This window comes from Myxine glutinosa, chromosome 2 (assembly GCF_964187855.1).
Source record: "Myxine glutinosa chromosome 2, kmMyxGlut1.1, whole genome shotgun sequence".
Taxonomy (NCBI): domain Eukaryota; kingdom Metazoa; phylum Chordata; class Myxini; order Myxiniformes; family Myxinidae; genus Myxine; species Myxine glutinosa.
Window position 1 is genome coordinate 125,806,212 of NC_136262.1, and position 14,558 is coordinate 125,820,769.

At 45.4% G+C, this 14,558-nt stretch overlaps 1 protein-coding gene across 1 annotated transcript in view; it reads right to left on the reverse strand.

Annotated features, from left to right (window-relative positions):
- WRNIP1 (WRN helicase interacting protein 1) overlaps nucleotides 1-14,558 on the reverse strand; it is a 67,613-nt gene that overhangs the window by 40,123 nt on the left and 12,932 nt on the right. The window contains exons 6-7 of the mRNA XM_068107198.2: nucleotides 14,222-14,377; nucleotides 10,799-10,878 (exon numbers count right to left, since the gene is read on the reverse strand). Coding sequence (XP_067963299.2) covers nucleotides 10,799-10,878; nucleotides 14,222-14,377 — 236 coding nt within the window. The remainder of the gene's footprint in view (nucleotides 1-10,798; nucleotides 10,879-14,221; nucleotides 14,378-14,558) is intronic.

The window sequence follows — 14,558 nt, forward strand, 5'->3', positions numbered from 1 at the left end:
AGAACTCTCCATGGAGAATACAATATGTTAATGATGACCTCATCAGTCACGTGGTTCGGCCGCCATCTTGGAAAAACGGCAAAACTTTGCACCACTATATCTCCAAAAGTGCTGAACAGAAAAAATTGAGACATGGCTCATTGTAAAGAACTCTCCATGGAGAATAAAATATGTTAATGATGGGGAGAGGGATATGTTAATGATGAAAATATGTTAATGATGGGGAGAGGGATGGGGATAGGTAACGTGGTTCGGCCGCCATTTTGGAAAAACCGAAAAACTTAGCACCTCCATATCTCCGAAAGTCCTGAATAGAAAAAAATTGAGACATGGCTCATTGTAAAGAAATCTCCATGTGGAATAAAATATGTTAATGATGACGTCATCGGTCACGTGGTTCGGCCGCCATCTTGGAAAAACCGAAAAACTTTGCACCTCCACATCTCCGAAAGTGCTGAATAGAAAAAATTGAGACATGGCTCATTGAAAAGAACTCTCCATGGGGAATAAAATATGTTTATGATGACGTCATCGTTCACGTGTTTCGGCCCGCCATATTTGTCCAAAATGGCCGATAAAAAGTACATCCCGGCAAGTCCTCGGTCTCTGACCGATTTTTCATCTGTTTGTCTGTCTGTCTGTCTGTTTGTCTGTTTGCAGCACTACGTCCACACCGATGCACGTAGAATCACCAAACTTTGCACACGTATTTGTCTTGCCCTCTAATATAATATATTTGTCTTGCCCTTCTGCTCCAATCGGTTCTTCTGATCATGTGCTTGTCAAAGTGGACATCTCTCTGGCCATTCTCAGAGAGACTCCTCAGCGTCGACGAGTCTGGCATTTCACTCAGGCCGACTGGGACGGTCTTCAAGCAGCCATCAATCGTCTGGATTGGTCTCCCATCTCCACTGCCTCTGACATCAATTCTTCCTGGGAATTCTTCCAAAGCAAACTGCTCTCTCTCTCATGCACAGATTTATCCCATCTCGTCTTCAGTTGTCTTACCCTTCCTCCCGTCCATGGTACACTGAATCTTGTGGTGAGGCAGTTGCCCTGAAACAACTTGCCTTTGCCTCTTGGAAGGCAAATCCAACTGAAGGCAATCTCAGTTCCTTCCACCAAGCTCAGAACAAGTGTGTGTCTACCCTCAGGAGTGCCAGGAAGCACCATCTCTCCACACTCAAGAATGAACTCTCAAACCTGTCTCCTTCCTCCAAATCCTGGTGGCGTCTGGTCAAATCCGTTTCTGGTGTTTGTTCCCCCTCCATCCCCTCCCTTACCTCAAATGGCCACACAGTTGACATCGCACGTGACAAAGCCGAATGCCTCAACTCTGTGTTTGCCTCAAAATCTGGTGTCCCAAACCCATCTCTCTCTGTTCCCACCCTTCCCAGTCGAACCCAACTGCTCCTGGACTCTGTGTCCTTCTCTCCTGACAAGGTGGAGGAGTTTTTGTCTAACCTCGACTCTGATTCTGCAACTGGACCAGACGGCATCAGCCCACGGGTCCTAAAATCCTGCTCTGCTGCTCTATCTCACCCTCTCTCTGTCCTTTTCACCCTCTCTTTTGCTCAAGGTCATCTGCCAGCATCCTGGAAATCAGCAAACATTACCGCTTTACACAAAAAAGGTGCAAAAACAGATCCTTGCAACTACAGACCAATCAGCCTGCTCCCAATTATCAGCAAAGTCATGGAATCCATCATTGCTTCGGATATGAAATCTTTCCTCTTCTCCAACGGCTTGATCTCTGATCATCAATTTGGTTTCAGACCAGGTCACTCTACTCTGGACATGCTGCTTCTGCTGTCTCAACAATGGATGGAGGTCCTCAATGCCAAACAGGAAATCAGAGCTGTCTCCCTCGACATATCACGTGCCTTCGATACGGTCTGGCACCCAGCTCTGCTCACCAAACTCTCCTCCTATGGTTTCCATGGAAATCTCCATGCATGGCTTGCGGACTTCCTCTCTGGTCGTAGTCAACGTGTGGCCCTGAATGGATTTCTCTCAACTCCCCTTCCTGTTCAGGCTGGAGTTCCCCAAGGCAGTGTTCTGGGCCCTGTGCTTTTTCTGGTCTTTATCAATGATCTCTCCGACTCTCTGGAAAATCCTCTCTATCTCTTTGCTGATGACTCCACTCTCTGCCGCTCCATTCCTCTGCCCTCAGATCGGCAGTCTGCAGCCTCCTCACTCTCTGAAGACTTGGACAAAATCACAGACTGGTCAAACAAGTGGAACATGTCTTTCAATCCTGACAAATCTCACACTCTTACAATGTCTCTCCGAAAAGATCGACTGGACAACCCTCCCATCTACTTTCTCAACAATCCTCTCCAAGAATTTCTGTCGCTCAAGCTTTTGGGTCTCACTATCTGCCATGATCTTTCTTGGGAAAACCACATTTCCAAGCTGGCCTCCAAAGCCAGTCGCCGACTGGGCATCCTCCGTCGTGCGAAGTCCTTCCTCGGCACACCTGAGCTCCTCACCACATACAAGGCTTTCATCCGCAGCTCAATGGAATACTGTTCTCCCCTATGGGCCGGTGCTCCTGCCTCACACCTAGCTCGGCTTCACGCTGTCGAAACCAAAGCTTTCAGAATTATTGGAATCTCCCGCGATGAAGCTATCTCTGAGGGCCTTTCACTCACTCACCGCAGGCAGGTAGGTGGTCTTTCTGTCTTCTACCGACTCCTCTCCGGCCTTGCACCCCCAGCTCTCTCTGTGCTCTGTCCCCCAAATATTCCTACAGGTCGCACAAGATCTGCTAGCAACCCTCTGATGGTTAAACTGCCGAAATCTCGGCTCTCTGCTCACCTCTCTCTTTCATTCCTCTTTTCTCCCGCCTCTGGAACAAACTTCCTCACTCCCTTCAATCCCACTCGTCCCTCCAGGTCTTTAAAACAGCTGTTCACCACCATCTCTTATCTTCCCCCATCCAAAACCTTGATCTTTTCTACCCCCGCTAATTCACCCCAGATCCACCTTGTTTGAAATTCCAACTTCTTTCCTGGAAGTCCTGGCAGTGTCCATGTTTTATACCTCTCCCACCCCCTCCCCCTTCCCATGCCCCCCCCCCCCCAATGCCCTCTCCCTCTCACAGATCTCTCGATGTCTCCATGTCTCTCGGTGCCTGCTCTCAAAATAATGTTGTGTTTGTGTCCTTCCTCCTCTCTCCCCATCTTGTCTACCGCTCCCGATGTTATATGTTTTATGTGTCGGTTTGTCTTTCTGTGTGATTAATGTTCGCTCTTTCACGAGCCTCGATCTTGTATACAAAAAAAAACAAAAAAACAAAAAAAAAATACTGTGCCCAAATGATGACGCCATCGGTCACGTGGTTTGGCCGCCATCTTGGAAAAACCGAAAAATTTTGCACCTCGATATCTCCGAGTGCTGAACAGAAAAAATTGAGACATGGCTCATTGTAAAGAACTCTACATGAGGAATAAAATATGTTAATGATGACGTCATCAGTCACGTGGTTGGGCCGCCATCTTGGAAAAACCGAAAAACTTTGCACCTCCATATCTCCGAAAGTGCTGAATAGAAAAAATTGAGACATGGCTCATTGTAAAGAACTCTCCATGGGGAATAAAATATGTTAATGATGACGTCAACGGTCACGTGCTTCGGCCGCCATCCTGGAAAAACCGAAAAACTTTGTACCTCCATATCTCCGAAAGTGCTGAATAGAAAAAATTGAGACATGGCTCATTGTAAAGAACTCTCCTTGGGGAATAAAATATGTTAATGATGACGTCATCAGTCACGTGGTTCGGCCGCCATCTTCGGAAAACCGAAAAATTTTGCACCTCCATATCTCCGAAAGCACTGAATAGAAAAAATTGAGACATGGCTCATTGCAAAGAACTCTCCGTGGGGAAAAAAACATGTTAATGATGACGTCAACGGTCACGTGGTTCGGCCGCCATCTTGGAAAAACCGAAAAAGTTTGCACCTCTATATCTCCGAAAGTCCTGAACAGAAAAAATTGAGACATGGCTCATTGTAAAGAACTCTCCGTGGGGAAAAAAAATATGGTAATGATGACGTCATCAGTCACGTGGTTCGGCCGCCATATTTGTCCTGAATGGCCGACAAAAAAGTACATTCCGGCAAGTCCTCGGTCTCTGACCGATTTTTCATTTGTTTGTTTGTTTGTTTGTTTGTGAACAAAATATCTCAAAGTTGTGGACGGATTCGGACGAAATTTGGCAGAGATGTAGCGTATATCACAAGGACGAAATGATTACATTTTGGTGAAGATCCGGATTCGGATCCGGCTACTATAATTTTTAAATGATTCTTCACCATTGAGAGATAGGGCCAAAAACGATACATAGCAGGATATCTCAAAAAGTTATGGACAGATTTGGGCGAAACTTGGTGGACAGGTTGGGTGTCTGACAAGGAAGAATTGATTCAATTTCGGTGAAGATTTGGATCCGGATCCAGCTCGTAGTTGTTTGTGTGCTCCTTCCGCATCCTCATAAAAGTTTCCTGCTGCCGTGGAATCTACCATATAAACACAATGTCAGTTTGTGTGTTTGTACAAATGTCTGTCCTCCTTCATAAGGGTAGATTTTAAAGACCAATCTTTTAAGGTGTTCACTATGGTCTATTTTTGAAGATAAAACAAACTCGAAAAACCTTTACCATAAGAGTAATGATGTCTTTTATTGGAATTGTAGTCAGTGGCTTGCAAACCAAACCTCGAGGGTGATGTGCAGAAGCGTTTTTATTTAAATAACACTAAATACAAGGCGCAGGGAGGTGAAATTCGCTGCACGTGATGTGCAACACACGCAAAGTAAAACGAGTGTTCATTTACGTCCGTAGGATGTCTAACAAATAAAGAAGATATAAGCACACCTGATACTAGGTCATGGGGACCGCAAGGCTAACCCCCACTCTTGCAGGGAAAATGGCCTTAAAATGCCTGTTGTTGTTGTATACTAGGTGGAGGCTTCAGACTTCCGTGGTGAATAAACTGTTCCAACCTGTTATTTTTGACGGTTTTTTTTACTAGTAATAAATGTTCCTGTTGGAACCATTGCAATAACCTCCCGTTCCCACTTTCTCTTCTTCAATTCCAGAAAGAGGGTTTATAAAAACAGCATCTTCATGATTAAATGGACACCAATTTTTGTTCCAAGCAAATCGATTACTAGTTTTCCAACCAACTAAATCGAATGTTAGCTTTCTCACGGAACCATTTTTATTATCCTACGGCAGCAGGAACCGCTTACATTAAAGCTTGGGGTCCTTCTTCTTATTATTCAATCCCTCAAAGATAGGCTTTTAAAATAGGCACTTTTAAGGTTAAACCGACAACATTTTTTTATAAGTAAACCGATTATTAGCTTTCCAATGGTACCATTTTTATTACTCTATGTTAGCAGAAACTATTTCGATTGAAACGTGACACGTGGACGGATATAGTTGTCCTTTCAGTAATAGATGGCTCTTGATCATTTTCAGTGGTTCGACACAATATTTTGAAAGGCAGGGGTTAAAGTCAGACAACAACAACAAAAACAACAACAAAAACAACACCAACATGGTATTCACATGGGCATTCGACAATTTACGTGCATCTCCGCGTTTGTGTCGCAGCATCTCCGCGTTTGTGTCGCAGCATCTCCGCGTTTGTGTCGCAGCATCTCCGCGTTTGTGTCGCAGCATCTCCGCGTTTGTGTCGCAGCATCTCCGCGTTTGTGTCGCAGCATCTCCGCGTTTGTGTCGCAGCATCTCCGCGTTTGTGTCGCAGCATCTCCGCGTTTGTGTCGCAGCATCTCCGCGTTTGTGTCGCAGCATCTCCGCGTTTGTGTCGCAGCATCTCCGCGTTTGTGTCGCAGCATCTCCGCGTTTGTGTCGCAGCATCTCCGCGTTTGTGTCGCAGCATCTCCGCGTTTGTGTCGCAGCATCTCCGCGTTTGTGTCGCAGCATCTCCGCGTTTGTGTCGCAGCATCTCCGCGTTTGTGTCGCAGCATCTCCGCGTTTGTGTCGCAGCATCTCCGCGTTTGTGTCGCAGCATCTCCGCGTTTGTGTCGCAGCATCTCCGCGTTTGTGTCGCAGCATCTCCGCGTTTGTGTCGCAGCATCTCCGCGTTTGTGTCGCAGCATCTCCGCGTTTGTGTCGCAGCATCTCCGCGTTTGTGTCGCAGCATCTCCGCGTTTGTGTCGCAGCATCTCCGCGTTTGTGTCGCAGCATCTCCGCGTTTGTGTCGCAGCATCTCCGCGTTTGTGTCGCAGCATCTCCGCGTTTGTGTCGCAGCATCTCCGCGTTTGTGTCGCAGCATCTCCGCGTTTGTGTCGCAGCATCTCCGCGTTTGTGTCGCAGCATCTCCGCGTTTGTGTCGCAGCATCTCCGCGTTTGTGTCGCAGCATCTCCGCGTTTGTGTCGCAGCATCTCCGCGTTTGTGTCGCAGCATCTCCGCGTTTGTGTCGCAACATCTCCGCGTTTGTGTCGCAACATCTCCGCGTTTGTGTCGCAACATCTCCGCGTTTGTGTCGCAACATCTCCGCGTTTGTGTCGCAACATCTCCGCGTTTGTGTCGCAACATCTCCGCGTTTGTGTCGCAACATCTCCGCGTTTGTGTCGCAACATCTCCGCGTTTGTGTCGCAACATCTCCGCGTTTGTGTCGCAACATCTCCGCGTTTGTGTCGCAACATCTCCGCGTTTGTGTCGCAACATCTCCGCGTTTGTGTCGCAACATCTCCGCGTTTGTGTCGCAACATCTCCGCGTTTGTGTCGCAACATCTCCGCGTTTGTGTCGCAACATCTCCGCGTTTGTGTCGCAACATCTCCGCGTTTGTGTCGCAACATCTCCGCGTTTGTGTCGCAACATCTCCGCGTTTGTGTCGCAACATCTCCGCGTTTGTGTCGCAACATCTCCGCGTTTGTGTCGCAACAGCTCCGCGTTTGTGTCGCAACATCTCCGCGTTTGTGTCGCAACATCTCCGCGTTTGTGTCGCAACATCTCCGCGTTTGTGTCGCAACATCTCCGCGTTTGTGTCGCAACATCTCCGCGTTTGTGTCGCAACAGCTCCGCGTTTGTGTCGCAACAGCTCCGCGTTTGTGTCGCAACAGCTCCGCGTTTGTGTCGCAACAGCTCCGCGTTTGTGTCGCAACATCTCCGCGTTTGTGTCGCAACATCTCCGCGTTTGTGTCGCAACATCTCCGCGTTTGTGTCGCAACATCTCCGCGTTTGTGTCGCAACATCTCCGCGTTTGTGTCGCAACATCTCCGCGTTTATATCGCAACATCTCCGCTTTTATGTCGCAACATCTCCGCGTTTATGTCGCAACATCTCCGCGTTTATGTCGCAACATCTCCGCGTTTATGTCGCAACATCTCCGCGTTTATGTCGCAACATCTCCGCGTTTATGTCGCAACATCTCCGCGTTTATGTCGCAACATCTCCGCGTTTATGTCGCAACATCTCCGCGTTTATGTCGCAACATCTCCGCGTTTATGTCGCAACATCTCCGCGTTTATGTCGCAACATCTCCGCGTTTATGTCGCAACATCTCCGCGTTTATGTCGCAACATCTCCGCGTTTATGTCGCAACATCTCCGCGTTTATGTCGCAACATCTCCGCGTTTATGTCGCAACATCTCCGCGTTTATGTCGCAACATCTCCGCGTTTATGTCGCAACATCTCCGCGTTTATGTCGCAACATCTCCGCGTTTATGTCGCAACATCTCCGCGTTTATGTCGCAACATCTCCGCGTTTATGTCGCAACATCTCCGCGTTTATGTCGCAACATCTCCGCGTTTATGTCGCAACATCTCCGCGTTTATGTCGCAACATCTCCGCGTTTATGTCGCAACATCTCCGCGTTTATGTCGCAACATCTCCGCGTTTATGTCGCAACATCTCCGCGTTTATGTCGCAACATCTCCGCGTTTATGTCGCAACATCTCCGCGTTTATGTCGCAACATCTCCGCGTTTATGTCGCAACATCTCCGCGTTTATGTCGCAACATCTCCGCGTTTATGTCGCAACATCTCCGCGTTTATGTCGCAACATCTCCGCGTTTATGTCGCAACATCTCCGCGTTTATGTCGCAACATCTCCGCGTTTATGTCGCAACATCTCCGCGTTTATGTCGCAACATCTCCGCGTTTATGTCGCAACATCTCCGCGTTTATGTCGCAACATCTCCGCGTTTATGTCGCAACATCTCCGCGTTTATGTCGCAACATCTCCGCGTTTATGTCGCAACATCTCCGCGTTTATGTCGCAACATCTCCGCGTTTATGTCGCAACATCTCCGCGTTTATGTCGCAACATCTCCGCGTTTATGTCGCAACATCTCCGCGTTTATGTCGCAACATCTCCGCGTTTATGTCGCAACATCTCCGCGTTTATGTCGCAACATCTCCTCCTTTATGTCGCAACATCTCCGCGTTTATGTCGCAACATCTCCGCGTTTATGTCGCAACATCTCCGCGTTTATGTCGCAACATCTCCGCGTTTATGTCGCAACATCTCCGCGTTTATGTCGCAACATCTCCGCGTTTATGTCGCAACATCTCCGCGTTTATGTCGCAACATCTCCGCGTTTATGTCGCAACATCTCCGCGTTTATGTCGCAACATCTCCGCGTTTATGTCGCAACATCTCCGCGTTTATGTCGCAACATCTCCGCGTTTATGTCGCAACATCTCCGCGTTTATGTCGCAACATCTCCGCGTTTATGTCGCAACATCTCCGCGTTTATGTCGCAACATCTCCGCGTTTATGTCGCAACATCTCCGCGTTTATGTCGCAACATCTCCGCGTTTATGTCGCAACATCTCCGCGTTTATGTCGCAACATCTCCGCGTTTATGTCGCAACATCTCCGCGTTTATATCGCAACATCTCCGCGTTTATATCGCAACATCTCCGCGTTTATATCGCAACATCTCCGCGTTTATATCGCAACAGCTCTGCGTTTATATCGCAACATCTCTACGTTAATAGCGCAACATCTCTACGTTAATAACGCAACATCTCTACGTTAACAGTGCAACATCTCTACGTTAACAATGCAACATCTCTACGTTAACAGCGCAACATCTCTACGTTAACAGCGCAACATCTCTACGTTTATAGCGCAACATGACTCAATTCTTGTGCTGAATTTTCACAATTACATCCATCAACAACAATTAACTCGCAAATGGGACTTGACAAAGCGATCATTTTGCGAAACAACTATATTTCAGTTTGAAAATGAAATTGTCATTTGAAGACATTACAAACTAACTGATCAATTTTTTTTTTTGCCAAACAGCATACCTGATTCACTTACTAAACTCGTACGGTTTCTCATGAGATATTCAAAATAAAGACCAATTACTGCACTGTAGTCCCAAAAGGGAAGCTGGACATAACAATACACACGCACACACACATATGTATGATAAACGTCCGATAGGAATCTCATCAGATTTTGTGAAAGATTTTTGAAAGGTTCAATGTGATGCCGAAGTCAAAATATATATAATAGTATTGTCTGTAAGTCCCTTTAGGTTTAGGATGTCTTAAACCTTATACGATCTTAGCGGGTTTCGTTAACAGATCACCTATTTTTCGGTGTACAAGTCGCTTCCTTTTTCCTCCGAATGTCCGAGACTCAACTTATACTCACAATCGACTTATCTATGGTTTACAACATGGAATTGCATAAATGAAAGAAAAAAAAACACCCACACGACTGCTGTGGGTGGGTGCCGATGAACTGAGTGTCAACAATAAAGAACTGAGCAGGATGTCGGCATCCACACCCACTGCAGTTGTGTGGGGATTGACACCTCATGGTGTTTGCACAACCTCGGCCGAGGGACACGGCAGGCTCTGCAGGGCTCATACCACAGGTCAGAGAAACTTTCGCCAATTATCTCTCTTGTGTTGCATGAGTGCAGGGCCCGATATGTTTAGTTAAGAAATGTACATCTGATGATCCTTTTCATGGGTGTGAGTGTCGGTAGCGGGTAATGGGGAATTATTGACCGTTTGCTTTTTGTATATTCCCGACCCTTTTTGCTCGTTACAAAATACATGTATTAACCTGACTTGGTCTTCTGGGTGAATTCTGTTTGCTCGTGACAGTGTCATCTTACAGCTCTATAAATCCTGATTGGCTAATTGGTTGAGTCGAATAGTTTGCATCTTGTGACTTGGTTGCTCGGCCGAAGATTAGGATCTTTCATGTGATTGCCGATCGGCATAGCACTCGCTCGTCCCAAGAACCTCCATCTGCAGGTAGCGCGGCTTTGGGCGTGGGATCTGGCAGGAGGTCTCTGCGGTGGAGGACTGTCGTGGTCGTTTTTACATGACTCACAAGATTCAAACCAGACAACCGGGACGGTCTGGTGACTAACACGATGACAACAAACATGATGAAAAACTATTTACATTCCTAATTTATCCAAACGGTTGTCCCACAAAGTTGTTCAAGTAATATGCACGAAACAGCTCATTAATATTCATGACCCTGAAAGTACCGCCGGCAGTGATGCATTGTGACAGTGTCAGGGAGGAATTAATACCTTGTTCTACTGTTCTTGTTGACTAACAGTTTTGTTAACTACTGTAGTTGCTTTTGCTTCGTCCTATACTCCAAATAGTCTTATCTATGAATGAAGGAAAGAAAAATAGCAAAATTAGCTTATTTGACTTATCTTGACAGGGTATGCCAAAAATACGGTACACAAAAGTCTCTCCTCTTTCTGACCAAATGTTGCAAAGCAGCAGAGGAAAGCACCATGATAGCACAACAGTTACAGTCCTCACCTCACATTCTGGCATGCCGATCAGGTGGCAGCCTTGGAAAGCTGCCACTGCCTGAGTGAGAGCCATTGGATCAGCCAGGCCTTTGGATGAAACAAAAATAAAACCAGCATTAGTGCATACCTTGTGTAATGATAGTAGTTGACCGGATCATATCAATATAAGCATAAACTCGCTTCAAATACATCCAAAGTTACCCAGAGGGCATTTAAGAGTGTGGACAGCATTTTTAACTCCTCTTGTTGTTTTGATATCACATGTATGCCAGACCAGTAGGGCTGTCAACCGAGCCGAGACCGGGACGAAATCCCGGCGGTTTCGGCTTTCGAGACGGTCTCGGGACGGTCCCGAGATAAATTGACTGACGCAATTTCTCGGTAAAAAAATCCCGGTTAAAATTCCAACTTCTTGCAGATATTTTCCATAATAGAGGCATTTATTGAGCCTTGCTTTCATTACTCTGCTTCTGCACAAGCATCATTTTTCGCAAGTGCAGCTGAACTGACACAAACGATGATAGATAAAGTAAACTCACTGTTCCAGGATTTTCCCCTCGTCAACAAACAATGCACTGCAAACGAATCCGAATTCCGAATCCGGATCTTCACCAACATCTAATCATGTCGTCCTTGTCACACACGCTGCATCTCCACAAAATTTCGTCCGAATCCGTCCACAACTTTTTGAGATATTGTGTTCACAAACAAACGGACAAACAGACAGGAGTGAAAACATAATCTCCATCCACCTTTGGTGGCGGAGGTAACGACATCAGGATAAAGGTCCCAATGAAAATCCGCCTCATCACGACTTTATTTAAACCGTCGAATCCTTCCGCTGTATCACTCCGCCTCGCCCCGCCTTACACTGCGGTCACGTGTCCGTCCTTGGAGACGAGTTACGGAATGTGGTTGCTATGGTCTTTTGCACATTAATATCGAGGGACTCGCTCGAGCCCCGTGATTGGAGGGACGATGTTTATTTAGATTAAAAACACGTTTATAACGGATTATTCTACACACAATGTATTAATACAAGTACAATACATTATGTAGTTTTATGAAATGAGTTTTTGATGAACGTTTATGTTTAATTGCAACGCTAAATCTATAAATTGTAAGAATCCCTCGGGGTTTGGTTTGACGGTTTGAATGTGAAAGTATTTTGGTTATCTTATCTCCACTTTAGGCCTGATAAGTTGATTACGTTTACTTTAGTCACAGAGTCAAAATAAGGAGGAGGGGGGGGGGGGGGGGTGATCACTACACCGCCTGCTTTATAATTTACTAGCAGAAGTACCCGGCATTGCCGGGCGGGTGAGGGGAGGGGTACGGGGGGAGGGGGGAGGAGCGAGCCCCTTGGCGATCACAACTCACAAAATGATAATGAAACTCCAACCGGGACTCGAATATGCCTGGACAGAAACATTTTCTCCCTCTGACATTCCGAGCAAGAAATTACACGACAATACAAACTGTAATGAGATAACCCGGTCCCGTCGGTGGCCGATCATCTGCATGTAGGCGGTGTATTTTATTTCATCCCGGTAAATGGAAGCTAAGTCGGAATTTAAGTACTCAACATCAGAAATGAATTTTTTTCATTGTTGTTACCTTCGCAAAAGCGGAAGGTTATGTTTTGATCGCTGTGTATTTATTTGTATGTCTGTGTGTGTGTATGTTAATCGCATAACTCAAAAAGTATTCAACCGAATTGCATGAAATTTGGTGGGATGATTGGTTATTATACGGGACACATTTGATTAGATTTTGGGAAACAGATTTGCTCAAATTCTGACTATTTTTAACTCGATCGTATTTCACTCAAAGTTGTGAGCGACTGAAGAAGAAGATGTCCATCCAGGACGTCATCACTATAACGCGATCTCCCGCGATCATTTCAACCTCAAAAAAAATTATAATTGCAGATTTGACAATAGATGAGGCATATTAACAAACGAATGAAACAGATTTGCTCAAATTCTGACTATTTTTAACTCGATCGTATTTCACTCAAAGTTATGCGCGACTGAAGAAGAAGATGTCCATCCAGGACGTCATCACTATAACGCAATCTCCCGCGATCATTTCAACCTCAAAAAAAATTATAATTGCAGATTTGTCAAGAGATGAGGCATATTAACAAACGAATGAAACAGATTTGCTCAAATTCTGACTATTTTTAACTCGATCGTATTTCACTCAAAGTTATGAGCGACTGAAGAAGAGGATGTCCATCCAAGACGTCATCACTATAACGCGATCTCCCGCAATCATTTCAACCTCAAATGAAATTCAAATTGCAGATTTGTCAATCGGGGAGGCATATTAACAGACGAATGAAACAGATTTGCTCAAATTCTGATTTTCGTTTTTTGTCATAACTCGGTCAATTCTTATCCGATTTGCATGAAATCAGCACCAAACTGTTCACTGTTCTGTTCCCTACACTCCCATGCCAAGTACAGAACAGTAGCTGCGGCGAAGGTATGCGCTCTACCGAGTGCCCGTTCTAGTTTATATATTGTAATGAAATTCCATTATTTTTGAAGCCTTATTATTTATTTATTTATTTATTTCTTTATTATTATTTTTTTATTTTTTTTACTTTGCCGGGAACCGAGCCGAACCGAGATCCCGTTATGAAAATTGAAAATTTATCGAGACGGTTCCGAGACGGGATTTTGAATCTAGCTAACAGCACTACCGGAGACCAGGCAGGACAAGAAGATCACACCCTGCCTGGTCATTAGTCAGCCAGCTTGGTTTTTATTTCTATATGTTTTTTGGTTTTTCTAGATGGTATTTTTTAAATTTCTATACAAACATAGTATTTCTACTTGGTTTCCAGAGCATAGAATCCAAATATTTACTGTTGCCTTCAGTCAGACTTAAGCTTATTCAAGTGTTCCTAACACTCAGCCAATATGAGACTACTCTCAATATCGTGTCAAACTACCAGCTGATAAATAAACTACAACAAAGGCATGTCCAATTCAGGAAGTGCAAAAAGACAAATTATTCTGCTTTCCTAACTGTAGACTGACACGGTTTGAAAGACAAGTTGTAGCCTTTCATTTAGGTTGGAAATGGGAATTTGCTACTTTTCTCAAGTAATGTGAAAAGAAGCACCTGACCTTTCATAACGTAACATTTACCAGACTCAATGGCACAAAAGTTAGAGCCTTCAATCTGAGCATGGGAGATCGGCAGTTCGAACCCCGACCGAGTCATATTAGCAACCATTTTGCAGACTTCATGAGCCAAATGGCCCTCCTTCTGCATTGAGTAAGGCCCTCCTTGTAAGGGAACTCATATTGTAAGATGTTTTGCTATCATGGAGTGGCTCAGATAACAAGTAAAAGACAGAACAAAAATAAAAATGAGCACAGAGAACCAAAATTGATAATCATGAGGAATCCCTTACCCACATCCTCAGAAGCAAAACGAACGAGGCGTCGAGCAATGAAAATGGGGTTCTCACCCCCCTCAAGCATGCGAGCAAGCCAGTACAGTCCAGCATTCGCATCGGAACCTCGCAGTGACTTGTGAAGAGCCGAAATGCAGTTGTAATGCTCCTCTCCTGAATCGAGCACACAGGTAGAAGTACGAACACTGTTCCTCGACGTCTCAAGTAAAACAAGAGGGAGAATTGCTTTGCAATGTGTCCCCTACCGATGTAATATTTTCGAAGTCCAAAAAGGGCATAACTCTTAAAAATTGACAAAACTCCCTGAAACTCTAACGTGTTCTGCACCTTATCA